The following is a 26,312-nucleotide window of genomic DNA, read 5'->3' as shown; positions in this document are numbered from 1 at the left end:
ATGTAAAAGGAGGTGAGGAGGAGCAGTTGACTGTGGTTGAGAAACCGACAGATCTCAGAACAGACCTACAGAGGGCAGTTTGCTTGCTACGGGCGGGCTCCAGGCTGACCACAAACTCCCGCTGGCTGGATCTCAGAGCACCCTCACAACCAGAACAGGCTTCCAGGTTTAGACATGCCGAACGCAGCCCGACTGTGTTTTCTGGTCTTAGATTTACTGAGAGTCTGCCTCCCTCGTTATTCCACACATATCCTCTTAAGGAACCTCCACTTGAGTTAGCCCCTGTGTCTCCTTGTTCTCCACCTGGTCCCAAAGGAACAGCCGAATGGTCTTTCTGGCAGTCGGGCCACCAGAATGGATGGGTTTGGAATTCTGTCTTCGGCAGGAGTGGAAGAAAGGTGCTCCTGGAGGCATCGTCTGGCCTCTCAGAAGGCCCTGACAGCGACTGGCGTCTCATTCCCAGGATTGCAGGTTTTTACTGAACCCAATCTCTTTCCCTTACCTCGAGAGGGAGCCCACCTGCTTTTCTTGGAGACATCATCACGCTGTGAAGCAAGGCTTGAAGGAGGTTTTCTGGGCAGGGACTGGGCGAGGAAGGCCGCCCAAGGAGAGGAAAGGATGCTAGTTCTTTGGGATTCGCAGAATCCGGAAACTGCAGGAACAGGCTTTGGGTCTGAGAAGAGGCTCAGGGACTGGGTAACAGGAAGTCCACCTCGTTGCCTCCTTTCGTTAGATTATTCTCTACTTAACCCAGTGCCCAGCACACAAAGGGCGCTTCAGCATGGGGAGCCAAACTGATCGTGAGCCCTCTAAACTTCAAACCTGAGCCTCCTTGGCTGTGCTCCAGATGCCCCAGAACTCGGGACGGATTGAGGAAGAGCCTTGCCACTCTGATCATTCCTCTCTCGAGGAATGCAGCCCCACCTCTGGCTGCACCCCGCAGAGCCACCAGCAGCAGCAGCAGAAAAGAGTTGAGGGACACACATGATACTTCACTGGTGCTTTATTATACAGAAGAATCCAAATATTTACATCTTGACAATTCTTACACTTCCCACAGCTGGAGAGGGCATGGGCCTGGAACCCAGAAGTGATATAGGGGATAAGGTGGGTATGAGAACTTGCTACACCAGAGCAGAGGTAGTTAGAGGAGATGGTGCCAGAAAGGATCAAGGATTCTAGCTACTTTCCATCATCCTCACTTATCCCGGCCTACTCATTCTTGGCAGCTCCTCCTCCTTCTCCTCCCTAATCCTTAAGCCTTTTATTCTTTCTGGAAAAGGAAAGTTGGGAAGGAGTTTGGGGAGTAAGAAGTGGGGAGAGGGAGGAAAAGAAAAGGCCCAGCTAGAGGCTCTGTTCATCCATAGTCTTCAAATCTCAGCACTGAGTTAAAGAGTTTTCCTCTTGGTGGGTACTGAGGTGCTTGACAAACCAATGGTCCACTATAGAACTTTCTCTTCCACAAGTTGGTCTGAGGGGAGATTGTGGTTGGCACTGTTTGCCAGGGCACAACACATAGAGGCCTGGGCAGCACGTACCAGGTCAGCAGTTCCCAACATTTCTGCCATCACAGCCCTTTGGATGGATTCGTCCCCGTGGACACCATTTTGGAAGATTTCACATGCCGCGAACTATTTGGTTTTTGATTTTGTGTTTCATCAAAGACATGGATAATCTACTGATTATAATGGGGATAACCAAAAGAGTAATATACTGACTTGCTAGAAAGCCAGTCAGAAACAAAGAAACTACCACCTTATTTTGGGTAAATGTACAACATCTACTAGGCTTTTTGATTAATGGAAATCGTTCATGGCAAACACCTCCACTCCCTTCCCCTATACCTCTCCTCTGTCCAGAAAGGCCAGACTTGGCAAATGCCCAGATCTTTAGGGGTAAATGATAAGATACAGCGGTACCACCTAGAGCTTGCAGCCAAAACACACTTTTCACAGAAGAGGCCACCTGTAGGGAACTGTTCCATCACTCCTAAACCTCTAACACATGGCCACTTCATTCCACGCTCCACTCAACACTGGCTCCCTGACTCCAAGGTGGAAAATGATCACGTGGAGTTGGGGGTAGCTGTGAGGAGGGGATTGGGTGACTTCCTAGAAGTCAAAGCTCCCCGAAATCATACCAACTCTGTCATCCCTGGGGCATCTCAGAGAACTCCTTTCCCCATAATAGTCACCAACTCCCAGTACCCAAAGCAGGGCAAACTCCTTCCATGAGAGGGTCTTGATTAGCCCTGAGAAAGGGAGACCAGGGGTTCTCAACCAATTGATAAATGAATTCACCTCATCTAGTGAGTGCCTACTCTGAGGTCAACCTTGTGCTAGGACCCTAAGGTCCTTCTATGATTACAAATTCGGCACATTTAGCTTCAGAGCCTGTGAGAGTCCAGGCAACTTAGCGGGTCAAATGAGATTTAGAAATATGCCAAGTTCCACTCGTCGTCTCTGCCTCATCCCTCTACCCCAGCCTGGTCAGCCTTGCTGACTCATGTCAGAATTTCCCCTGGGCCCTGAGGGCAGCAGAGAGAGAAAACAGAAGCTAAACTGCAGGCTGTCAAGGACCTTCTCAGAGTTGTCTTAATAGTAGAGCCCCTTTTCTGAGTCTTGGATTCCCTTTTTATGTCTTCGAGAATGTCCTAGCTCTCACCTCCTCCTCCTGAGATTGAATGTGTGTATGTTTGGGGCGGAGAGCACTCTGGAATGCTCAGAGGCACTTGGTGAACCATAAGGCAGGAAGGTTATGACTGGAGATGGAAGGGTCAGGCCTATTCAGGGCACCCGGGAATCCCAGATTCCTATAATGCTTCCTACTGAACAGTACATACAATGCAAATATCCCTCCAGTTTGCTGGCCAGGGACACCCCCCCCCCCCCCCCCGTCCCACAGAGAAGGCAGGACCTAGGATGCAAAGAAAAAACTAGGCTTGTGGCAGGAGTTGGCAAGGGTCATATGGTGGAGAACCACAGGAAGGCAACTTAGAGCCAGGAGGAAGCCAGACAGCCATGGACTTCCCCGTGTATACCCTGCCAGGATCCAGGAACCCTCTCTTTTACTGAGGGCAGAAGTTTCATTGGTGGTTGGGCTTAGGAAGGAGGTGGGAGCCAATGTGGGATCCCTTTCTCCCTGCTGCATTTCCGGGGGGTAGAGGTTAGAACCACAAAGGCAGCCTCTTCACCATCTTTCCAAGGGCAAGAGGGATGGTAAGGTAGAGAGTGTGGAGAATCTTCTCGGGTTGATGGAATCACCAACTTTACCCCAGATGAAACTCCCAGGATCGGGGTTTTCTAGGACTTGTGGCATCTTGTGATGTCACTGAGTAGCACTAGGTGGTATAGAGATGAGGGCCCTGGGGGACAGCAGTGTTAAATTCTGTGAGATGTTAATAGATATCCCTCAAAACCAACAACCAAACAAACACCTGTTGTCAAATAATCTGGGGGAACTGGGTTAAACAAAGTTCAACGGATTTTACTGCTGTAGGAATTCTCATAGCCTTTACTATACTAATATGTACTGTGACTCTCCAAGAAAGGACAAATTGTGTAGTATCTTCTAAAACTTCTTTTGACAGAGAGTCTTTTTGCATGGCATAGCTCAAGATTAACAGGACACAGAACACATTTTGTATGTAGTCCATGAGTCACAGGGTAGATGCTCAAGTGCCCTTTGGCAGTTCCCCAATAGGTCTTTCTCTGTGAAGTCCCCCTGCCCCATTGTACCCTGATCCTTGACCTGCTCAGCCCTCTACCCCAGTCACTCATTTTCCTTAGGCAGAGAAATTTCCCGATCTCTGGTCCACAGCTTCAGACATGACAGGGAAGAGGCCTAGAGGAAGGCCAAGGGGAAACCAAGCCAAGAAACACACACTGGTGGTGGCCACGGGAGAGAGACCAATGGAAGCCATGGCCCAGTCCCTGCTGTGGATCACACTGTTGAGTTTTGGTTGAATTTATTTTACAAGCAGCCATCATTCATGGAGTGGGACGAGAGGGAAGGGAACATATGGGAAGAGAAGGGTGAGGAGGGACATTTATAAGTGTGAGGCGAAGGCCGAGGCAGAGGGCTGGAAGGCCCTGCCCACTGACAAGCCCCCGCCTGCTGACATGGCTCCCTCTGCCCTTAGCAGCAGTTCTCCATCCATGGAGGGTTGTGGGTTCCCCAAGCGGGTTCCTTCTGGCTCTACAAAATGGCTGCCCTCCAACCTAGGGTCCCCCGGCTGCTGACAGGAGATGAGGGTTACCGAGGGGAAGCCATAGGTCTCCAGCCCAGGGGGCCGCCCAGCCTCAGAAGTTTCCAGAATGAGATCCACATCAGAGAAGGCCACCAGGGCCTGGGTAGAATCGCAGGAGCTCTTCTCCAGCTCGCTGGCAGCAGTGTAGGCTAGGGGCCCTGAGGTCCCCGTGCAGGGCCAGAGCCGCCACAGGTCATCCCGGAAGTGGGGGTTGAAGAGTAGGTAGAGCAGTGGGTTGAGGCAGGCCGGCAGGGGTAGTACCACAAGTAGGACAGACTTGACGGCCTCAGGGGTGACGGGGAAGAGGCCCAGCATGGAGGCAAAGCTGAGGAAGGCCACAGGGCAGTAGAGGAGCCCATCTGCGAAGATGAGCCAGGCCACGTGTCTCACCATGGCGCAGTCCCACACAGCCTCGAAGTCGCCCCTCGGCAGGTCACAGTAGAGTTTGATGTAGGCACCGGCCACTACCAGGAAGCAGAAGGAGTTCATCATCACCAAGGCCACGGCAAAGCCCAGGGCAGCCGGCTGGCCCTCGGGCGGGGCGTAGGGCAGGCAAAGCGGGGAGGCCCCGTATTCTCCCACTGAGACGAGGGGCAGGGCCGCGGCCAGCCCGGCCAGCATCAGGCAGCCCAGGGCCCCTGCTCGAACACTGCTCAGGGAGGGCGCCTTCCCGTAGGCTCGGACGCAGGAGACGGAGACGCTGCACTGCACGGCGGCCAGGGTGAGCAGCAGCACGGAGGCCTCGGACCCGAGTACTGCCAGGAAGCCTGTGGCCTGGCAGCCCAGTCCCATCTCCCAGCGGGCTCCGTACTGGGCGAACTGGCCAAAGGTCAGGGCGTCGACTGAGGCTAGGAGGCCACAGGAAATGCCAGTCAAGGCGTTGGCACCTGCAATCGCGCCTACGACAAACTTGACCGGGGGCAGGGGGCCAGGGCCACCGGCAAACACACTCAGCAGCACCAGCCCGTTACAGAGCACGGAGAGCAGCACGATGGCCCACACAGCCAGGCGGATGCCCCAGCTCTCAAAGAGGTGCTCGCAGGGCTTGAAGGGGCCTGTGGGAGAGAGGACCAGACATTACCCCTGGGTCAGAGGCTGCTTGACACAGGGTCCTGGGGATGAGGCCAGGGAGGCTGATGCAGCCTCCATCCTCCGAGAACTCCCGGTCTGACGGAGGCTGACAGGATCTCTGAGAACTCTCAGGTGGGGTTGGGGGGAGGAACAGTGGGGACGTACACAGCCCTTCTTCCAAGGAACTGCCGATGGAGTGGACACTCACGCAATACACGTAGAAAATAGAAACACATAATGAACAGATTTGTGCACAAAGTACAAATGGGTACAGTGCAACCCCAGGCATTGAGGAAATGTTCAGCAAAGCAGTCTTTCCAAAGCAGCAGCATTTAGAAGAAAGGAGGGGGAGAGGTGGGATAAAGGAGTGGAGAGGGCATCAGAACTGGGGATATGGCTGGGGTAGAGGCACAGAGATGGGAGGGGCTGCCCAGAGAGTGACCAGTCTGTGTCCCAAGGCTCTGCTTCGCCCAGTCAGTGCCCAGTGATCCACTAGGGACCCCACCGTGGATGAGCCCTGATCAGGTATTGTACCGAGCTGGCTCTCCCTCGCTCTGTGATGGGGACACAGACCACATTTAATACTCACAGAGTCCATCAGTATTTGGGAAGAAAAGCATAATAAGTAAATTAAAATGCAGATGCCTCTGGGTTTTTCCAACCTGGTTTTGCACAAATGGGTGAGATCCTGGTGTTTTCCACCTCTCTCCTCAGGTTCTGTCCTTAAGTCACCCCGTAACTTTGGACATATTATGTCTTCATTCTTTTGACTTCAGACTCCTGTTCTGCAATGTATTTCTAGTCGCTTGGGGATTTGAGAGGCTTTTGTGGGAACCATTTTTTAAACATATTTTTCCCCCAATTACTATATAATAGATGGTGATTGTAGAAAATTTGGAGACTATAACACAGAAAAATTAAAACTGCTTATCATCCCACCTCTCAGAAAGAACTCATCATTGTGGTAGGTCTCCTATTAAAAAAATACATGCATACAGATAAGTTTTTAAGCTAAATTGGGACTTTCTGTATATAGTTTTTAATTCTCTTTTTCAGTTACAATTTATTATGCAGACTTTCCCATACCTTTATCTTCCTCCAAAACATGTTTTCAGTGGCTGCGTAATAAATACTTTTCCATATGGATGTACCATAATTTATTTGACCATTTATATGAGCTATTCTAAAAGCAAGTTCAAGTTGGGCTTTGACTTCTGGAACTTCCTCTTTTACTTCATCGCTGCTGATTATTGGTTTTCACAAGTGAAATTTCTGTGGCAGTGTGAAGCATGTGGGTTTCCAAGTCAGGAGAAAAACACCACCTGTTTCCTCCAGACTGTTAGTGGTCTTGCTCTGGGCTGGCACTAGAGGGCGCGCTGTAGCCACTAAGTGCTACAAGCAGGTGTTGGCAGTCAGCAAACACTATTTTGGCTTAGAACAAGGAGCGAAGGCCAAGGGGCGCAAACCAAAGAGATGCAAAACTGGGAAATGGAGGTGAGGCGAAATGGAGAAGCACATTGTTTATTGCTTTCTGTTCATTCTGAACAGCTCCTGCCCTGACTTAAGCAATGGACTACGGTGGGAGGGGTGGGGTAGCCTGTTAGCATTTTATACCCAAGGGAAGGGACTTCTTTGCTCTAAACATGTTAGGTTGCATTGCATCGAAGAGAAAGAGAATTCTCTTTCTTTCTTCACAGCAAGATGGATTCAGGTTAGACTCTAGGAGGCTTTCTCAGCTGTAAGGTTTGGACAATCCTGTAAGGAGTTATCCAGAGGTACTGTGGAGTTTTTTCACCCTGGGGAGTTTTATGAAAGAGAGACTGCAATCTTCCTGGGAATGAGCAGAGAGAGATGGAGAAGGGGACCTTTCAGAGTTCCATCTGGCTCTAGGAGTGTGCAAAAACAGTGCCACACTCTACCCTGAACAGTGCGGTAAAAAAGACAGTCTTTCCTGCTTCTCTCTTCAATGAGAGAAATTTTCTCCTGGTTAATTTTTTTTTTAATTTTTTAAAATGTTTATTTACTTTTGAGAGAGAGAGAGTGCGAGCAGGGGAGGGGCAGAGAGAGAGGGAGACACAGAATCCGAAGCAGGCTCCGAACTCTGAGCTGTCGGCAAAGAGCCCGACGTGGGGCTCGAACTCACAGACAGCAAGACCATGACCTGAGCCGAAGTCGGACACTTAACCGACTTGAGCCACCCAGGCACTCTGGTCTCCTGGTTAGCTTCTGATTAGCTGATTTGTGAAGGCTTCTTTGACTCCCCTCTCCCCACAGCCACCCCTCCCTTCCCTCCCCCCCCCCCCCCCCAGTGCTGCTCCAGACAGACACCCAAGGGAAGAACGCCAGCTCCTTCCCCAGGAGTCACCAGAAGTGGCGGTCCTCCCCACAGAATGTTGGTTCTTAGGCAGAGAAGCTGCCTGAAGCATGGCTACAAACACGCCAGGCTGAACCGGCCTCTCTCTCATCAAATAGTTGGGTGCTCCTTCCTCAGCCCTGCCCCCGACCCCACACCGAGGCGCTCATCTCACCTGGAACGGGGCTACACTGGACGCTGGGGTGTGGCTTTGTGTCCTCCATTTCCAGCTGCAGCTCGTCCAGATCCAGATCATCTGAGAGGTGAGGCCAGAAAGTGGCATGGGGGCCCCGGTCTTGGTGACAGTCAAGCTCCACCTTTCTCCAAATGCCCACCCCTTTCAGCTGTCATCTCCAACTCACTCTGCCCAGCACGGCTCACCCCAGCAGCCCGGCACATCTGTTCTACTCTTAGGTATAAACATTCCGTCAGCTCCCTATTATGCACCCGTGGATTATCTGCATGGTCGGTCCTTTACAGCAAATGTTTCAGCTGGGCCTTGCTGACCTCGTCCTATAACTCAGCACGCTCGTGTCTCCTCCAGGCAGCCTAGTCCGTACGTGCTGCTTAGAGTAGGGAGCTGGTCAGTGTTCAGAGGAGGTGAACCAGGGATAGTGAGTGAGCGGAAGCTATTTATTTGCTTGAAAAGCAGTCAAAGCCATGGGGGGATTAACTTAGGAAAGGCAAGAGTAGGTACGGATACAATGGCTGTCCTCGAAGAGCTGAAGTCCCCGTTAGGCATAAAGGCACTGTACTCCTGCATGCAGAGCACGTCGGAATCAGGATGGGTCATAGAAGGAGGCAAACTAACAATTCAGATGGAGAAGTTTCAGTTCTTACTGACACAAATAAGCTCCCACGCTTAGAGTTGACCCGACAAAGAGGTGGGACTGAGGTCCACGTGTGCTGAATGCAATGTCTGCCACCTGCTGGGCATTGGGCAAGTGCAGGGGAGCTCAGGGATGAATAAAACACGGTCCTGCCCTCAAGGGGCTTATGGAGACAGAAGAGAATCAAGCTGTCCTGACAAAGCATACTGTGTCAACTAATAGGTTTATTTAACACAAAGGGCCAAGAGTCCCTGAGCTCTTTCTCTGTGCCAGACTATGCCCAGCGAGTCCTCATCTGCGTGGTCTCATCAACCTTCGTGGCAGCCGCACAAAGCAGGTGTCCTTTGACACCATTCGATAGACGAGGAAACTGAGGCTCATCGAAGGTCAGTGGCTTGCCCCAGGTCTCCCAGCCAGCAAGCGATAGGGCGAATTTCAAACCCAGGTTTGTCTGACTACGGAGCCCAGATATTTAACTGTTAGGCTTTCCCTGGCGAGGAACTGATCTGGGTGGGCTGGAGGAGATGGTCGGGGGAGCTTTACAGATGCAGGAGCTGGGCATAATTTGTCGCTGGAGATACCGAAGGAAGCAGAAAGTCCCTGATGGGAGAAAGGGCAATTCTATGCTGAGTTAGAGGCCAGACTAGAGCATCTTTACCGATCTTTCCGATTCTAAGCGTAGCCTCTGCAATCCCATTAGCCGGAGAAAATAGGATTAGAAAGATAAATCCATTGTTAAAGAAACTCTGTAACTTGTCTGAATCAAAATGGGATTTTTTCCCACCTCTTATTCACTATTATAAGGTTTCTTAAACCAGAGGCTGTGAACTGCAGGGGTGTTAGAGATACCTTGGGGGTCCATAAATTCTTCAAGAATTTTGAAATGATAATCTTAAACCTCTTCTAACTTAACAAAAACAAAACTCTTGTTTGTGGTGATAATTCAGCATCAAAAGACCTTTTAAAGAATAAGCCTTTAGTGTCTCTGCTGAGACTGGGAAAAGTGTCTGAGGCCCTAAGGGGTGTGAGAGAATTGCTTCTCTTGAAAGGGATGCCTGCACATTTACTTGGGTTTCAGAGACAGTGGCCTGTGGGCTCTTCCTCCATCACACAAGTAATGGAGAGGTGACTCTGTGTCATGCTCGTCCCCATCTCTGACTCGTGTGGTTCGTTTCCTTCCTCCCCCACTTAAAGGGTAAACACCTTCAGCTGGGCATTTTCCCAGGAGGCAGAAAGGTTCTGTGGAGCTGCTCTTGGCCCGGACAACAACAGGGCGGGCAGGGGGCCGAGGTGTGCCCACAGGGTCCTGGCATTTCCTCTCCTCTCCACCTTTCATTCCCTGCCCACCCCTGCTCTCCAGAATGGAGCTCAGCAATTCTTTGAAATCAGAATGCATGAATGAAATGTAAGGGGTGAGGCCCGTGGCCTCCGTCTGAGGCTGGGAAAGTCACAGCCAAGGTGTTAAGTAACCACTCTTCAAACGAGGAGGAAATCAAATCTGGCTGCAGCGCAGCTCCTGGCTTTCCTCCTCAAGGCTTATTAGCTCCCACAGGAAGTGGGGGGCCCTGCCCTAGCTCCCATTACCGGCGGCAGGCAGCCCACGATTCTGACGCCCTGTGGCTCTCCAAGACCTAAGCCTGGTGGAAAGTTTCACCTTGAGGAAGGAAAGTTTCCATTCCTCCTTCCAGCCCCCTGAGGGAGTGTACCGCAGACAGACATCCGGGAATGTCCCCTGGGGACAGCTGTCTGCAGGCCCAGAGCCAGCCCGGCTGCTGGGCTCCTCCTGGGGTCCTCACACCCTCCCCCGGGACGGGCTTGTACACCAGGAGGGAGACCCCAGAGACCCCCTAGCTGCTTGCCCAACACTGGCCTCCATAAGCTGCGTCCTGGACTACACAATACACCTTCCCTCCACACACACACACCAGGAGGCACCCAGTTCCACTGGTAACAGCAGCAGTGAACATACTCTGCCCTCTATAGCCTATGAGATATGTAATATTGTTCTCATTGCACAGATAAAAGAAAAACAACAAAAAAACCCAAGGCTCAGGAAGGGTGAACGGCTTGTCCAAGGCAACTCAACTGGTAAATGGTGTAGTCGGGCTTAGAACCCATGTCTGTCTACACCACCATAAGATGTTTTCCTTACATGTTTAGATCTGGTTTTTCTGTTTAGATTCTCCATGGGTATATTGTGCAAAGGGGGCTAGAGACTGAAAGAAATCTAAATATCAGGGGCCCTTTTTTGCTTCCTCCTAATTCTACCTGTGTTCTGTCACATGGGGTGAAGGTGAGGGGGAAATGGAAGCCTTCCTCTCTGCCCTTTATCTGAGACACCAGCTGGCAGACCATCCCTGAATCCCCTTCGCTGCCTACCTCCACCCTTCTTTCCTTTTACCCCAACTCTTCCAGAAACAGACCGATGTGGCCCAAGATGGCCCTTCTCAGCAAGGTCCTCTTGCAACCAGTGGCCTCTAAAGGGCAGGACAACTTGAACAGTGATAACCCCCATGCTGTTCCTTTTGGCTCTAGCACATATAGCGAGGGGACTTTTCTTTTTTTTTTTTTTAAGCAGATTTCATCTAATTAATTTAATTCAATCCTGCCTGGCTCAGGTTGATTAGAAAGTGGATGTCTTCTCTGAGAATGCCCTGACGTTGAAGGGCCCAGGTGGCGAGGAGGCAGCCCTGGAGAAGAAACACGTGAGCCACCAGGGCAGGGGTGTTATATAAGATACAGTTTGGGAAGCATCTTGTGATCCGCAAAGGACTTGACAAATATAGAAACATTTCTACCGTCGTTGTCGCCGTCGTTATTTTCTCCCCAACCACTTCTGGGCTATGTCCTTAGAGAGACAAGGTGCAAGCAGAGGCACCTCCCAGGTCACCCTTGGGGTTTCCCTCTGCAGCCCCTGCCAGAACCCCTCCCAGGGTCCCCCAAGCCTCCTCCCTAACTTCCTCTCCACAGCCACCCACCTGCCCTGCCCAGGGCCTCCATCACTCACATTGGTTCTCAGCATGTCCGGCAAGAAGGCCCAGGGGCCTCTTTGGAGGCTCCTCCTCATCAAGGTGAAAGTCCTCAGCCTCCCACTGCCCAGAGGCCTTGAAGAAGCTGGCACAGACACCATAGGCACAGCACTGGTAGGCATAGGGCACCTCCAGGATCCTGGGGGTTCAGGGGAGACAGGAGTAAAACGGGCTGCCTAAGCAACGTTTCGGCCATCAACCCTGGGACCAGGCACTTGGTGCCTGGCACTTGGTGCCTGCCTTTCAACCCCAAAGCGCCCTGACAGTGCAGTCAGCCCCCTGGGCTTTCTTTGTAAGGGTCTTACAGCCTGGATCCTGCCTCTGAAGTGCTCTGAGCATAGTCTAATCTTTTCCTCACTCATGTTGGGAATTGAGATGGGAAGATTTACTTTCTGCCCACTGTTTATGGAGTCCCCTCAGCAGGCTCAGAGTGGGGAGCAGTTTCCCCAAGGCCACACAGCACTCCGGTGCTCTGCTCCCCTCCCTCCCAGCCAGCAACTCTTCTTTTATATTTAAGGAGACAGGGATTCTCCTCGTGACTCTTTCTTACCCTTGCCCTCAGTAACACCCACGCCCTATCCCCCCGCCCCTACCCCTGGGTACATCAGAGCTGAATCTGGTGCCCTCTGAGGGTGAGGGCAGATGCCTCCAGGCATGTCGTTAGCTTGCAGCAGATGGGGCTTGGGCCACACAGGCTGTGTGCTGCTGCTGCAAGCAGAAGGCCTGGATGTCATTAGCGCGAGGGACGGGCTGGGCGGCTTATTTTCCAGTGATCAGTGCCCTGGGCTCTGCCCTGACTGCAGGGGCCCAGATGCCGCCCAGGTGAAGACGGGCAGTCTGGGTGCACTGAATGGGGCAAGGAGCGAGGAGGTCCAGGGGCCTTCACATCATCTTCTGTCCTCACAGGAGATCTCAGGGTCCCCCCGGGCTGGTACTTGGGACAGAAAGAAACGCTATGAACGAGATGAGGAGGGAGGGGAGGCACGAGCAAGCCCTTCCCATTCAGTAGTGGCCAAACCCTAAGCCTTTGGGCCATCAGTTTTTTCTTGAGGTGAAGCCCTGTGGCTTTCTCCCTGTCCCTCCATGGCCTCTCCAGCTGCTCTGGGACAAACCTGTCTAGGTGTGGGGGAAAGCGAGGCCCTCACCTCAGGTTTGGGAAACTGTCCTTGGAGAAGGCCTGAGACAGAGCCAGGTTCCCTTTGAGCTTCAGATGCATCAAGCCCCCAAGGCCAGCCAGGGGCAGTGTGGTCAGCTGGTTGTCTGTCAGGTCCCTAGGACAGTGGATGGTCAGGGTTATTGGCAGTCAGTGGGATTGTTGAAGGGGCAGGGCTGTGCTGAGGGTGTGGCCAGTGTGCCTGGGATGGAAGCAAGAGGAGAGGAGCAAAGGACAGGAAATCAGCATAGAGAGACGAAAGCATAACAAGCTGGGGGAGGAGGATGGTCAAGGGTGGCTAGAGGCACCATCCATAACTCATTCATCACTCATTCATTCATTCATCAAATATTGGGGGCCAACTCTATACCAGGGACTCCTCCAAGGTGACGTCAAGCCATCCCAATTCGTGAGAGAGCCCCTTAACCACAGCTCCTATGCCCAGGTCCCAGTCCCATCCAAGGGTCCCTGTCCACCCCACTAGGGCATCTGCCTATAGGTGCCTGTCCCCATACCCCTGCTTTTCTGATGACGTAAGAGGCCAGAGCTGGGGGTGGGCAGAGCTGGCCTCTGGCTACATTCAGGGATTCGGTCATCCGTTCTGTTTTGCAGGCCCGGCTCCGTAGCCAGGGATGAGGACATGCATGTTCTATCCACTGGAGACACATCACAGGAGCCAGGGCTCCAAACCAAACACCAGGACCACAGACTGTACGTCGTGGAAACAGCCTGGACTGGAAGGCAGGAAACCTGGAGCTGTCACCGACTCCCTGCATAACCAAGGGGAGTCACAAATCTGCCTGCGTTCCAATGTCCTCATCCTTCAAAGGGATAAAAATATCCACCCTACCTATCTGGCCGGAGTAGAGCAAACAGGAGAGGGAAGACCGAGGTGCGAGTTTTGCCAGGCTCCGGCCCAGAGCCCAGAGAGTGGCAGACAGGAGGGGCACGGTGAGCCTCCTGGGAGGCTTTCATTCCGGCCTTTGCTTCGAGCGAGCTTCTCCCCCTGGGCCTGGAGACGTGAAGTGAGGGGTTGGGCTGGATGATCTCTGAGGCCAGGGCTGGAGCTAGCCCAGAAGGACTCTGGGTGTTAATCAGAAAAGAGTCCCATTGGGGTGGAAACAACTTTAGGACAAGCAAGCAGGCAGTTGGCTCCCCACTGGGTGGGAGCCCTTGTGCAGTACACAGCCCGCACCACAGTGTGTGACAGCCCCATCAGAGGTCCTCTCCAGCCCTGACATAGCGACCACGCAGCCAGCACGCTATGATCGTGGGGTCCTCCGCCACCCCGCGGAATGGCAGCCCTCTAGAGTTAATGCTCATGTAGGGGACTGCTGAGTGGAGACCCCGGCTCCCACATCTGCTGCCACCGTCCCAGGCTGTAAAGGAGTTTCAGGCTCGTACATCCTTTTTACTGGGACATGTAGAGGCTGGGGGAAGGGCCGGGACAAGGGGGCACCGGGAGGGCTGAGGCTGCCAAAATGTTGCAGAACATTAGCAGACGATGTTCCAGAGCTTGTAGGAGGCAGGCTCTCTGTTTATCGGGCCCCACAGTCTGTCAAACGGACTGTCAGAATGATTGATTAGGCTGGAGGCCCCCTCCCCGGGATGTGTGGTCAGACATTCATGCATGTCCCCGCTCTGGGGTGGCCCCTCCTGCCCCCGCTGGCCAGCCCACAGTCCTGATTGGTCTCCACCATCCGGGAGGAGAGGGCAGTGGGCACTTACAGCTTGACTAGAGAACGCAGCGTCACGAAGGCCTCAGGGTGGATGGACCGGATGGCATTCCAGCTCAGGTCCCTGTGAGCAGAGAGGGTGTAAACGGGGGGACCAGTGACACTTGGAGGACTCTCTGTTGCCCATCCTGAGTTCTTCACTCACTCCCCACCTGAGCTGCCCCCGGTAGCAGAACCCTCACCCTCGTGGGGAAGGTACCTGCCGCCCGGCTCCCAACCTGGCTGTGGCCACAGGAAGAGGGATTTGGCCGCTTGGCTTCAGAGTCTCATCACCCCCCTGGGTACCAGCTGGAGAAGTGGCTTCAGAAGCCATCCGTACCGGGAGGCACCTCTCTTCTTGTGTGTGTGCTGGGGGCAGGGAAGCTGTGGGCATGTCATTGCCATGTATGCTATGGGTACGGAGCGTGCCTGGGAGAGGATCCCACCCCTGGCTGTGGCAGGATACTCACAGGGCTCTCAGGGAGCTCAGCTGGCTGAAGGTGTCAGCTCCAATTTCCCAGATGCGGTTGTGCTGAAGGCCACTGGGGCAGCAAGAAGAGACTAGATGAGCCAATAGGCTCGGATCCTGGCTCAGTTCCACACCCCCCATGCACTAGGAGGAAGAAGGGAGAGCCCCCCACTTCTCCTGGCATGCGAAGAAAGGACCCGGCCCGCGGAAGTCACCAGAATTAAAGGGAGCACAAGGGGATCCGGTTGCCTTGGGTAAGTGGGTCAGGAGACAAAGCCACAAAACCATCCCTGTGGCCCAAAAGGGAGTCAGTTTCCAGGGTTCCCACCGGGGCTGGCTCCCAGCCCAGCCAACCTCACCCCTGGGTTCTCCAGACCTTAGCCCAGCAGCGGAGCTCTGCCCCACCCTTGGATGACCCGACGACTGGCCTAAGCTGCGGAGCAGAGCTCAGTGGACTGGTTGTCTGAATGGCAGATAGACCCTGGGCCTCAGCAATGCTGCAGACCCTCTTTCCTCTGGCATATAGACAAACAGGACAGACCCTCAGACCCCATTCTGCCTTGGTCCCAAAAGGTGTTGCCCTGCCTCAAGACAGGGGACAGACACAGGAGACAAGAGAGACCCTGCTAGCTTGAAAAAGCAGACACTGAAGGACAAAACAAAACAAAACAAAACAAAACCAAACCAGAAGCTTAGAGCTTAGAGCATTTTTTAAGTGATTTTTTTCCTTGTCAAATTTGAATCCTAGGTTTCTTCTCCAGTGTATTAGTGTGCAGGTGCATACATACACGTGTGTGTGTGTGTGTGTGTGTGTGTGTGTGTGTGTGTGTGTGTGTGTTTAAGGGGGTTTGGAAAATGAGAGAGCATGCTCTCAGTCTTCTGAGGCCTTCCCTTGTCCAGCCTCCTAGCCCTGATATGACCGTGTCCCTCCACTGGCCCTAATCACTACTGCCTTTCATTGTTATTAGTGACCCCCAATGAGCCACCTTGAGACTCTGCTTGGGTGTCAGCTCTGTGGTCCCTAGGGGCCTCGCCCAGGCCTCTGCTGAGCTCCCAGCCCGAACCTCCGAGTTCAACAAGCTCAGAGAAGGGAGAAAGTTCAGACTCTCTGACTCCCTTCCCTCAGACTTGCCCAGAGTTGGGCTTGCCTGCCGTCACCCCTGCCCTCCCCCGGCCCCCACTCACATTTCCTCCAGCTTCTGACACCTATGTAGGCTGGGCAGCTCCTCGATTTGATTATGAGACAATTCCCTGGGGAAGAGAGAAGGACCAGGTTAGGGTGAACTGGGGGCCAGGAGAAGAGGCTCTGGCCAGGACGGGCTTTCCTGTCAGGCAGCCGAGGGCTGGGAGGACCCTGCAGGGACTTGGCTGTCGACACACCTCAAGGCAATTGGACTTCTCGCCCCTTCCCCCTGCTGAGTCTGGTTCCTCGCTGCAGGGCCTGGATGGGGATGATGTGGCATTTTTCTAACAGGGCCTGAGGGACCCTATATGTGGTCTATATGAAGGCCTGAGGGACCTATATGAAGGTCCCTCAGGGGACCTTCTATATGAAGGTCTGAGGGACCCTGGGAGGGTCCTGGGGGAAAGGGCACAGGAAGTGAGAGGGGCATGGAGACGAGAAAAGGAGCAGAGGGTGAGGGTTTTCGGAGACTGAACGCACGGAACATATCGAGCATTACTGAGCAAGCTGGCCAACGCCAATCTGTGTGAACATCACCCGTCGTCCCCGTGCAGAGTTCACAGGGAGGACAGGCTAGGGTCCTTAGGGGTCATCTGGCGCCCAACCCCTTCATCTAACAGATGAGGACACTGAGGCACAGAGAGGGGACAGAGCCTGCCAAGGACACACTGCCAGTCAGTGGCAAGGCTGGGTCTGGAGCCCATGTCTCCACCCAGTCTAGCTCTGTTCGCGTGCAGAGTGTCATCTGTCAGTCTCCCCATCTTCGGCTGTGGGCTACGGTCCGTGCGGACGAGCCTCAGATTCCAGCTGGATTCAGGGGAGAAAGAAAAACTCCCCTTGACTTCATAGGCCACTTAAATACCTCCGTGGCTGCAGAAGGGGCTAATTTTCTTCTTATTACTAGGTAAATAATGCCATTTATTGAGCACCTACCATGGCCAGTGCTATGTGCTGTACATGAACTTTTTTTCAACCCTCACCCATTTATCCACATTTTGCTGGTGAGGAATTGGAGCCCTGAGACATTAAAGAGTGAGTCCAAGTTCATGCAGCTAGTAGGTGGCAGAGTTAAGCCTCCAACCCTGGTCTGACTCCAAAGGCCGTTGTCTTTTTACCCTGAACAAGAGAGGACAGCCCAGTGCTTCTCAGGCAGGATCTCAGCAGCAGCCCAATGTGTCCCACTCTCCAGGAAGAGAGGTAACCAAGCGGGACAGGAGCGGGAGGGGCCTTTGCCAGCCCATGGGAACAAGGGCACAATGCCAAGACTGGAGAATGCTCGTGAACCACTCACAGGACTCGGAGCCTGGGTAGCTGTTGGCACATCCCCAGTGGGAGCAGCCGGATGCCTGCGCGGGTCAGGGTCCTGTAGAGAGAACAGAGACAGGGCTGGCACCAGGCCCAGGGCGCTGCCACCCCCAGCCACCCGTCTCCAGCTCTGGGCCTGATACTGACATGGGAGCACAGAGCTGACAAAAGAGAAGTGGCAGGAGGCACAGGGCAGGGGTGGGGCTGCAGGGAGAGAAGGCAGCAGGCCTGGCATCTGAGCACCAGGCTCCCCTGGGACTGGAGGAGGGTAGGTGTGGGCAACAGACAGAGAGGGACACAGCCCAGGGGCTCTCTGCTTGGCAGACAGTTCCTGCGTGCCCAGCCCTCCCCACCCACCCATCGTGTCCCCACCCATTGTCTCATAATGGTCTCCGGCAACACTGGCTATGTAGGACAGGAACTAGAATCTGGTCTGCTCTCCTTAGAGAAGGGGGATAGCCATGGGCACAGAGTAGATAGGAAAAGACCAAACAAAACAACCCTAGTGGAGCCATGGGAACCACGCACAGAGCCTGCTCCCTGTGCCCTGGGGAAGGGGGATGGGATGGGAAAGAAGGGGAGGACCAGGGGCTGGGACGGAGAGGGCTGTGGGGGCAGGTTTGGCTGGGGACAGGGTGTCCCAAGGAAGACCCAAGGCCGAGGTCATTCTTGGGGACCTATTACTTCCCTCATGGAAAATTTTCCAGATGCCAGCAAATCTAGGGGAAGACAATAGAGGCACAGAGGAGAGTTCCTGTCCCAGCCATGCCATGAATGAGCCATGTGACGTGGGGCAGGACAGTTGGCTTCCTGACACCCACTCTGGGTGTTTGCTTGATTGTTCCATTCATCCTTTTAAAATGTATTGAGGGCCTACTATGCTCTGACACCCCTCCCCCACCCGGCAGTCTATAATGATAGAACATATGAGAAATCCTTGTTGGAATCACGCTTCGGAAAGGCAAAGAAGATGGGTTTCCACAACCCTTCTCCCCCTGTGGCGGGGTCCTCAGCACCCTCATGACTTGGGGTTAGGAACTCTGAAGTCATGCCTGAAAAATGCAAGCATAGTAAAGAGAAGACCAGCCTCCTCACCCCCAAACCACCTGCCGCTCCTGGCCTTGCCTTGCCAGCAGCAGTGACCTGGGGCTGAGCCAGGTGACCTCTGGGCCAGGCTGGAGCCAGCAGCAGAAGCAGGCCAGATAAGGGGCAAGCAAAGAATTTGGACAGACTTCCAGGAGACAGGCAGACAGAAGACCTCCTGGGAGCAAAGGAGGGACACAGATGAGGTAGAAGGTAAGTGTATCCACTCACAGGATCTCCAGGCTGGTGGTGCCTTTGAGATCTGGGAACTCCTGGATGTCCGTGGCACCATTCAGGGATCTGGAAACAGAAGCAACAACGTCTGAAGGGTGAAGTCGGAGCATCCTGATAATCTGGGCTCCCTACCATCACTGATCCGTCCCTCAAGACTCTACCCTTTTGGGAAACATCATCCTTCCCCCACCACTGCCCAACCTCAAAATACTCCAGCTACTCAGGCCCTGGTAGGGGGGGAGCTTGGCTCAGCAGGGTCTAAACCACCATTTCCTTAAGTTGGCTCAGCCCACTGTAGCCCAGACAGAGCAGGCAACCTGGCACTAGGGCCCCAGCATGCAAAACAAAACAAAACAAAACAAAACAAAACAAAATAAAACAAATGAACAAAGAAAGAACACAGGACAGGAGCATGGGAACTGCTTCTGTTTAAAAGGCTACTGCTTGGGTGCTACTGAAAAAGTCCTTGGCTGCTGGGGTTTGTATTATAGCCTGAGCTAGAGTCTCCCCTAAAGTGTCATCAGCTAAAGCTTTATCAACCTCTCCACTGGTTCTCGTAAATTGTTTTAGACTGTTGGCTTTTTCCATCACCACCATCCTCTATCTCCATGAGGACATGGACCCACACAGGTCTGCGCTCAACAGGACCACAAGGAGGCAGTAGGGTCCAGAAATGAGCCTAGGATCTGGAGTCAAGGGTTCTAGCTCAAGGCTGACCAGGGCCTGGGAGCCTCAGGATCCATCTACAAACTGTACTAACACCACTCACCTCACAGGGTTAGGGTGACAGTGAAATGTGATAATATACAAGAAAGGGGAGTATGTGCTTTAGAGATGTTCCTTATGTTACTATGATGCCACAGGTGGAATGTAATCCGTGGAAGCTTTTTTTTGCAGAAGTGGAACTTGGGCTGGGGTTTAACACAATGGGAGAGAGGAAACAAGGGAATGCCTTCGGGCCCAAAGCAATGAAGATAGTGCCACAAAGAGCCCAGGGAGTCATGCTCCCAGGTCACTGGAGAACCAGACCCTTATCCCAGTCATTGGTTCTTTTTTTTAAAAAATTTTTTTTTCAACGTTTTTTATTTTTATTTTTGGGATAGAGAGAGACAGAGCATGAACGGGGGAGGGGCAGAGAGAGAGGGAGACACAGAATCGGAAACAGGCTCCAGGCTCCGAGCCATCGGCCCAGAGCCTGACGCGGGGCTCGAACTCACGGACCGCGAGATCGTGACCCGGCTGAAGTCGGACGCTTAACCGACTGCGCCACCCAGGCGCCCCTCCCAGTCATTGGTTCTTGAGCAAGTATTTATGGAAACAGCTGCCCCGAGCAGGATTCTGAAGGGGCCAGACTAAACTCCTGGACTATGGAGAAGGGCTCTCTTCATTCATTTGGGATCTGGGAAGAAGCACAGGAAGGTGAAGGGAGGCTGTTAAGTGCAGCCAGAGCTGGGAATAGGTGTGAGCCCAACAGAGGCCACAGCCCCGAAGGAGACCAGGCCTGGCAGGGGGTGCTGTGCCCTGCGGGTGAGAGAGTTGCAGATGGGAGGCAGGAGGCAGCGGAAGGAGTGAGGAATGGGAGAGGTCCAGACGGTGGCAGGCTCTAGGGCCCAACTTACAGCGTGTGCAGTTTAGGCAGGTACTGAAACGCCGACCTTCCCACAAACTGGATTGGGTTATCATAAAAGTGTCTGGAAGAAAAAGACCCAAACACCAAATTTAGTTATTTGGCCCTTTGAGCTAGGACCCAGGCAGATCTCTGCTTTCTCCTCCCTTGGCACCAGGAAAGAGCACACAGGGGAAGGCACCCCCTCCCAGAGTTCTGCCGCCCCAGCCCATCCCCCAAACACCACACAGCACCAAGAGACAGGAGAAACGAGTACTCACATGGTCTGCAGCACAGGGTTCCCCATGAAGGCCTTTTCTGGGATGGCCTTGATGTTGTTGTTATGGAACCCCCTGGAAGGCAATACCATGAGTCAGTGAGGACTTGGAGAAAGGTATGGAGAGGGCGACACAGAACTCCGTGAAGCATCCAGAAAGCTGACCAGAAAGGCCACAGGACCAAAGAGACATCAGTCCAGATTCCAGGTTCACCTCCTGCCTGTGAAGTCTCTGCTTCATTTGATAACACACCCAACCTTTTCTCTGACAATTGTGAAGGGAGTAAAGCGTGGAGCCTCAGAGAGCAAGGGGGGTGGTAAGGGGGGAGAACTTGGGAGCAGGAGGCTGAGTTTGGATCCCAAGAGAGGCTTCCTCTCCTCAGTCGCTTGTGGCAGGAACTCCACAGGTTCCCCAAGGAGGAAGCTGAGGGCCTGTGGGAAAAGCAGAGCTTCTGAGGGTCCCAGGGATGAGAGCTGCTCCCCGAATGGAGGCTGGCTTGGCCTCCAGGCCTGGAGACTAAGGAACCTAGAAAGGCAGCAGCAGCAGGAGCAGGGAGATACAGTGGATGTTGAGTGACTGGCCTACTGTGTGTGGAAGTGAGGAGGGAGGCACCCGCTAGTGTCCAGGGCTCTGGAAGCTAGGAATTATGCATTTGGTTAGTCGGGGTGATCATCTCAAGATAAAAATTGGACTGGGAAGCACATAATCCATGCTGAGCAGCACCCCCAGGCCAACTTCTTGTTGTCTGGAGACTTCTAGCGTCTCCTCATGCCTTCTGGGCGTCCACCCCCTCTCTCTCCTTCTTCCCTTCTCCTTATTATTTCCACCTTCCATTCCTTTGTTAATTTGTTCTTATATGATTTTGGACTCCTCCTTTGTGTCTAGTGCTGAGCTAAGCCTTGAGATGTTTAGAAGTTCATAGGACAGAGGCCTTGTCCTCAAGTAGCTTTCTCTCAATAGATGTAGAAAGATAGAGACAGATAGACACACACACATGCGCACGTGCACACACACATCTATACTCATTGGGACCCCAATGGCAGTGGAGGGGGACTTACAATAGTTTCCCATTCAGACCCTTCCCTCCAACCGGTCTGGTTGTTCCTCAACTGTTACACACACCTGGAATTCCCACCTGCCAACTTCGGACAGGGTGGGACCAGGGGGGGTGGTGGCATGGATTTGGGCTGGTCTCAGGCGGTGGTTTGAGTAAAGATGTTGGGCTGCCTGTAAGTGTAGGGCTCTGTTCACCAACCTCAGATTCCCTTAATCTAGTCCACTCTACCCCCAGTAGATCTCCTACTGTTTGCCGGGAGCCTCTCCTCTAGTAAGCCTGGTCTCCCTTGGGGTCATCTCTTGCGCATTCAACTTCCAATCTGGGTCTCTGCCTCCATGGTTCTTCTGTCTGAAATGCCTTCCCTCGTCCTCCACCGTCGCCACTGAAACTCCATCCACCCCTTAAGGTTCATCTCACATGTGTTAGTCTACAAGGTTCTTCGTATATTACTCTGGATTCCCAGTCATTTTAGCTACCCCTGGACAATTAGGGCCAGAATTACATACCGACCCTAAGCTGCTCTGTCCTGGTGCCTACTTTACTCTGTGTCCTCAACAGACCTGAAGGATCCTGGGGGAACAGTCCAGGGCTATCTTACTCTTTGTTTGTGTTTAGTGCTGGGCACAGTCGATGCTAAAATAGAATACTAATAGGTAGTGACTGTGGGGAACAAAATCGGACTTCTGATCTTCCCCATGAGATCAGGTGCTGAGGAATGAGCCCAGAGACCAGCCCCCAGCTCCTCTCCTCATTCATCTCCAGGCACACGCCAACCAAGGCAGGAGCAGTGCCAGGCCCAGCCTCCCAGGAGGTGTCTTGTGCCATGTGTCTCTCTAGGGTGGAAGGGCTCAGAGCCATTTCTGCTGATGACACACCTCTCGGAAATGCTCAGTGCCACACTAATGAGGTCTGCGACTACTGAGACCTGCCCGGTGTGTGTGTGTGTGTGGGGGGGGTGCTGCAGAGGGCACGCAGCTACAGTTTTTACAAGGACCCCGGGAGGTGAGGCTGCGAGGGAGGCCCAGAACTGGCTTCAGCCCCTGCCCTTGGGAGAGGAGGACACCCACAGAAACCAGCAGAGGGACTTACAGTTCCTGCAGTCTGCCCAGGGTCCGGATGGCGACAGGAAACTCCTGCAGCTCATTATAATTCAGGTCTCTGGGACGGAAAGCAAGAGCAGTCATTAGAAGGGTGGCTTCACAGGGCACGTCAGGGCCCCTGAAAAACAGAAACTTGGCTCTGGGATTGGCCGGAGAGATGCGTTCTCCAATCTGTCGGATCCAGCTGTCAATGCCTGGAAACACATTTTTGGAACGTTCATATTCCATTCCTACTCCACAAATCCTCAAGCTGGAAGTCTTCCTGGCAACAGCACTGTTTTGAGGAGACACTTCAGGGATGTGGATACCTGCAACTGACTCCTTCAGGAAGAGTCCCCACTGGCTGAGGAAAATCCCTCAAGCCTTTGGAGACACAGTCAGTGGCTGGGGGAGGGACAGAGGAAAGAATGGGGCCATCTTTAGCACCTTGTCACCAGCAAGAGCACCTGGGTGGCTCAGTCAGTTAAGTGTCTGACTTCAGCTCAGGTCATGATCTCACAGGTTGTGGGTTCGAGCCCTGTGTGGGGCTCTGTGCTGACAGCTCGGAACCTGGAGCCTGGAGCCTGGAGCCTGCTTCGGGCTCTGTGTCTCTCTCTCTCTCTCTCTGCCCCTCCCCCCCCCTCTCAAAAATAAATAAACATTAAAAAATGGATCAGTGCTTCTTTGGGTGATGGCATGACAGCTAGTCTTTATTTTCTCTTAGGCTTTTCTTCGTTTCCCCCCCCTTTTTTTTTTTTTACAATGAACATGTATCACACGTATAATCAGAAAACAATGGAGGCAATTTTTAAAAAGTAGTAGCAACCCAAGTCAGAAAGAATGTGGGGAGACATGCATTCTCATAAATGATTAGTGGGAATTGAAATGTGTGTTACCTTTTAGACATAATTTGACAGCATCTTTTGAAATGACAAGATTCATACCTAGTCACCTCAAGGCCAGGAGTTTGTCCTGGGGAGAAGTCCACACCCACCTGTAAAGGTATTTGTATAAGGATGCTCACAGCAGCATTGTTTAGGCACCAGGGGCAAACTCTTGGCCCACAGGTGCTCACAGCCCTGCTTGTCCACTCTCTGAAGGGGTCTTTTGTGTTTGTGCCCTTGAGGCCACAAGGGGGACAGGGGGAAGGGAGAGAGGAGAAATGTAAAACACCGAGAGCAAACCTGATTCTCATTAGAAAAGATTTGGAACTGCCTGTGACAAAGAAGGCCCAAAGGCAGGGGAGCCCTGCCAAAGAGTGGGGAGAGTGCCTGTGTTTGGGGGAAGACAGTAAAATGTGATCGGGAAGTAGGGAGGAAGAGCCACAGAAGACTTTCGGGGGAGTTTTGCTCTATGTTACGTGACCAGATTCCCTTCCTACCCCTCCTAGGAGAGACTTCAGAAAAGATGATCAACCCTCAAGATTTTATTTATTTATTTAAAGATTTTATTTATAAGTAATTTCTACACCTGACACGGGACTCAAGCTCACAGCCCTGAGATCGAGTCGCCTGTGGTGCTCCACTGACTGAGCCAGCCAGGTGCCCCCCAGCCTTTAAGATTTTAAAGTTGACTTCTGTTTCGGGGCAGCTGGGTGGTTCAGTCGGTTGAGTGCCCGTCCCACTCACTCTTGGTTTCGGCTCAGGTCATGATTTCGCGGTTCATGAGTTGGAACCTCACTTTCTCTCTCTCTCAAATCAATACATATTAAAAAAAAAAAAACAACTAGAATAAACTGTGTGAGGATGCTGGATTGCAGGTATTACTGTGAACATGTAGTTTAAAAAAACAAAGTAGACTTTTGTTTCACTCAGTGGCCGACCGGTTAGCCCCATGTGGAGATGTGCCTGATTTTGCACGGGGTTGTCTTGGTGTTTCCAGATTCCTGTGGGTGAAGTATGGGGTCTCAGGCTTTGGCAATGGCGGGGAGGGAGGGCTCAGGTACAGTGTCCCTCTTGAGCCCCCCGGGATGACTCCAGCCCAACTTCTCTCAGCCTTTTAAAGCCACGCTTGCCCTGACAACTTTCATGAGAAGACTATCCAATGCCAGGGCAGGGGACCATGCTGAGGCTCTTTAATCACAGAGTGACTTGGCAGGTTTTGTGGGTAAATACCATGTTAACACAGCCATAATGACAGGCTCCTCTGTGTGACAGGGTCATTACACTTAATAGTCCACAGGTAGAGCCAGGAACCCGGCCCAAGGGCCAGAAGAACAGTGACAACAGTCTGGCAGCCAGTGAGCCGGATAATTGCACCCCCCCCACACACCACCCCCAACACACACTAATTACCCGATCACACTCCGACTCCCCTGGTGATTTTGGGTAATTATAGCATAAACCCTCCTGCTTTGCTCTGCTCCGCTCTCGTCCTTCATGAATCCTACACCTTTCCCTCCAATGACTCCAACCTTGATTCACTCACGGAGAGGCTCCCCACAGACTATGTGAGGGGAAGGACGAGAGCAGGCTGAGGGCAGGCTACGTGCAAAGCACTTTCATGGAAACCAAAGATACTGGAGTTGGGACCAGGGAATTTCCACATTGCTGGAGTTCTACCACAGGTGGCAGTAGGAGGTGCCTGGACACTCTACTTGCAAGGCTTGAGAATAGAGGCAGCAGGGGCAAGTAGTTGGACTCTTTCTGGTCTTAGATTTTATAAAGGAGTCACCCTCACATCTCAATGTCTCCAAATCAAGTGCCCCCCCCCGCCACCTCCTTTTAACTTGACTCAGCCCATTCAGGAATTCTCCAGTGCTGCCCGAGGAGAACTGGATTTCTTATAAGTAACGTAAGAGCACCTTCACTTAAAGCCTTAATGTTGCAGTGTTATCGTAAATGCAAAGAATTGCACTGGCCTGATCTCGGAGCTTTAGCTCACGATTCCATCGCCTGGAACACTGCAGATATCTGCCTGGCTTTCTCCCTCGCTTCATTCAGGTCTCTGCCCAAATAACACCTCATCAGAAAGGCCTTGTCTGACCATTCTATTTAATACAGCATGGCCCCTCATTTGCTGTTCCTTTACTCTGTGTGGTAGATTGAAAGTGGTCCCAAGTCTTATCATTTGCAATATGTAAGTGTACCAAATCAACAGGCTGTAAGCCTTAAACCTGCACCGTATGTCAATTACATCTCAATAAAGCTGGAGGAGAAAAAGTAGCCACAAGTCCTTTGTGGCTTCTCCAGTTAAGAAGTGACCTCTCAGGGCACCTGGGTGGCTCAGTCGGTTAAGCGTCTGACTTTGACTCAGGTCATGATCTCATGGTTTGTGAGTTCGAGCCCCCATGTCAGGCTCTGCACTGACAGCTCAGAGCCTGGAGCCTGCTTCAGATTCTGTGCCTCCTTCTCTCTCTCTGCCCCTCCCCCACTTGCATTCTCTCTCTCTCTCTCTCTCTCTCTCTCTCTCTCTCTCTCTCTCTCTCAAAAACAAATAAACATTAAAAAAAAAGAAGTGGCTTCTCTGGTACAGTCACTCTGGAAAACAGTATAGGGGGGTCCTCAAAAAATTAAAAATAGAGTTACACGACCCAGCAATTGAACTACTAGGACTTTTCCAAAGGATATAAAAATGCTGATTTGAAGAGGCACATGCACCCCAATGTTCATAGCAGTG

The 26,312-nt window shown here is 52.6% G+C and overlaps 1 protein-coding gene across 3 annotated transcripts in view; it reads right to left on the bottom strand.

The window, feature by feature from the left end:
* Positions 1–987: 987 nt before the first annotated feature.
* The window catches only part of LGR6 (leucine rich repeat containing G protein-coupled receptor 6), a 121,994-nt gene continuing 96,669 nt past the window's right edge, over positions 988–26,312 (bottom strand). For all 3 annotated transcript variants that reach the window (XM_058700223.1, XM_058700224.1, XM_058700225.1), the window contains 12 exons: positions 22,705–22,773; positions 20,562–20,633; positions 20,294–20,365; positions 18,672–18,740; positions 17,344–17,415; positions 16,055–16,120; positions 14,871–14,942; positions 14,414–14,485; positions 12,678–12,803; positions 11,511–11,671; positions 7,849–7,929; positions 988–5,304 (listed from right to left, as the gene is read on the bottom strand). In XM_058700223.1, the coding sequence (XP_058556206.1) occupies positions 4,049–5,304; positions 7,849–7,929; positions 11,511–11,671; positions 12,678–12,803; positions 14,414–14,485; positions 14,871–14,942; positions 16,055–16,120; positions 17,344–17,415; positions 18,672–18,740; positions 20,294–20,365; positions 20,562–20,633; positions 22,705–22,773 (2,188 nt within the window). In that variant the 3' untranslated portion in view covers positions 988–4,048. The remainder of the gene's footprint in view (positions 5,305–7,848; positions 7,930–11,510; positions 11,672–12,677; positions 12,804–14,413; positions 14,486–14,870; positions 14,943–16,054; positions 16,121–17,343; positions 17,416–18,671; positions 18,741–20,293; positions 20,366–20,561; positions 20,634–22,704; positions 22,774–26,312) is intronic.

This window comes from Neofelis nebulosa, chromosome 15 (genome assembly GCF_028018385.1).
Source record: "Neofelis nebulosa isolate mNeoNeb1 chromosome 15, mNeoNeb1.pri, whole genome shotgun sequence".
Taxonomy (NCBI): Eukaryota; Metazoa; Chordata; class Mammalia; order Carnivora; family Felidae; genus Neofelis; species Neofelis nebulosa.
This window is presented reverse-complemented; position numbering and strand designations above follow the sequence as displayed.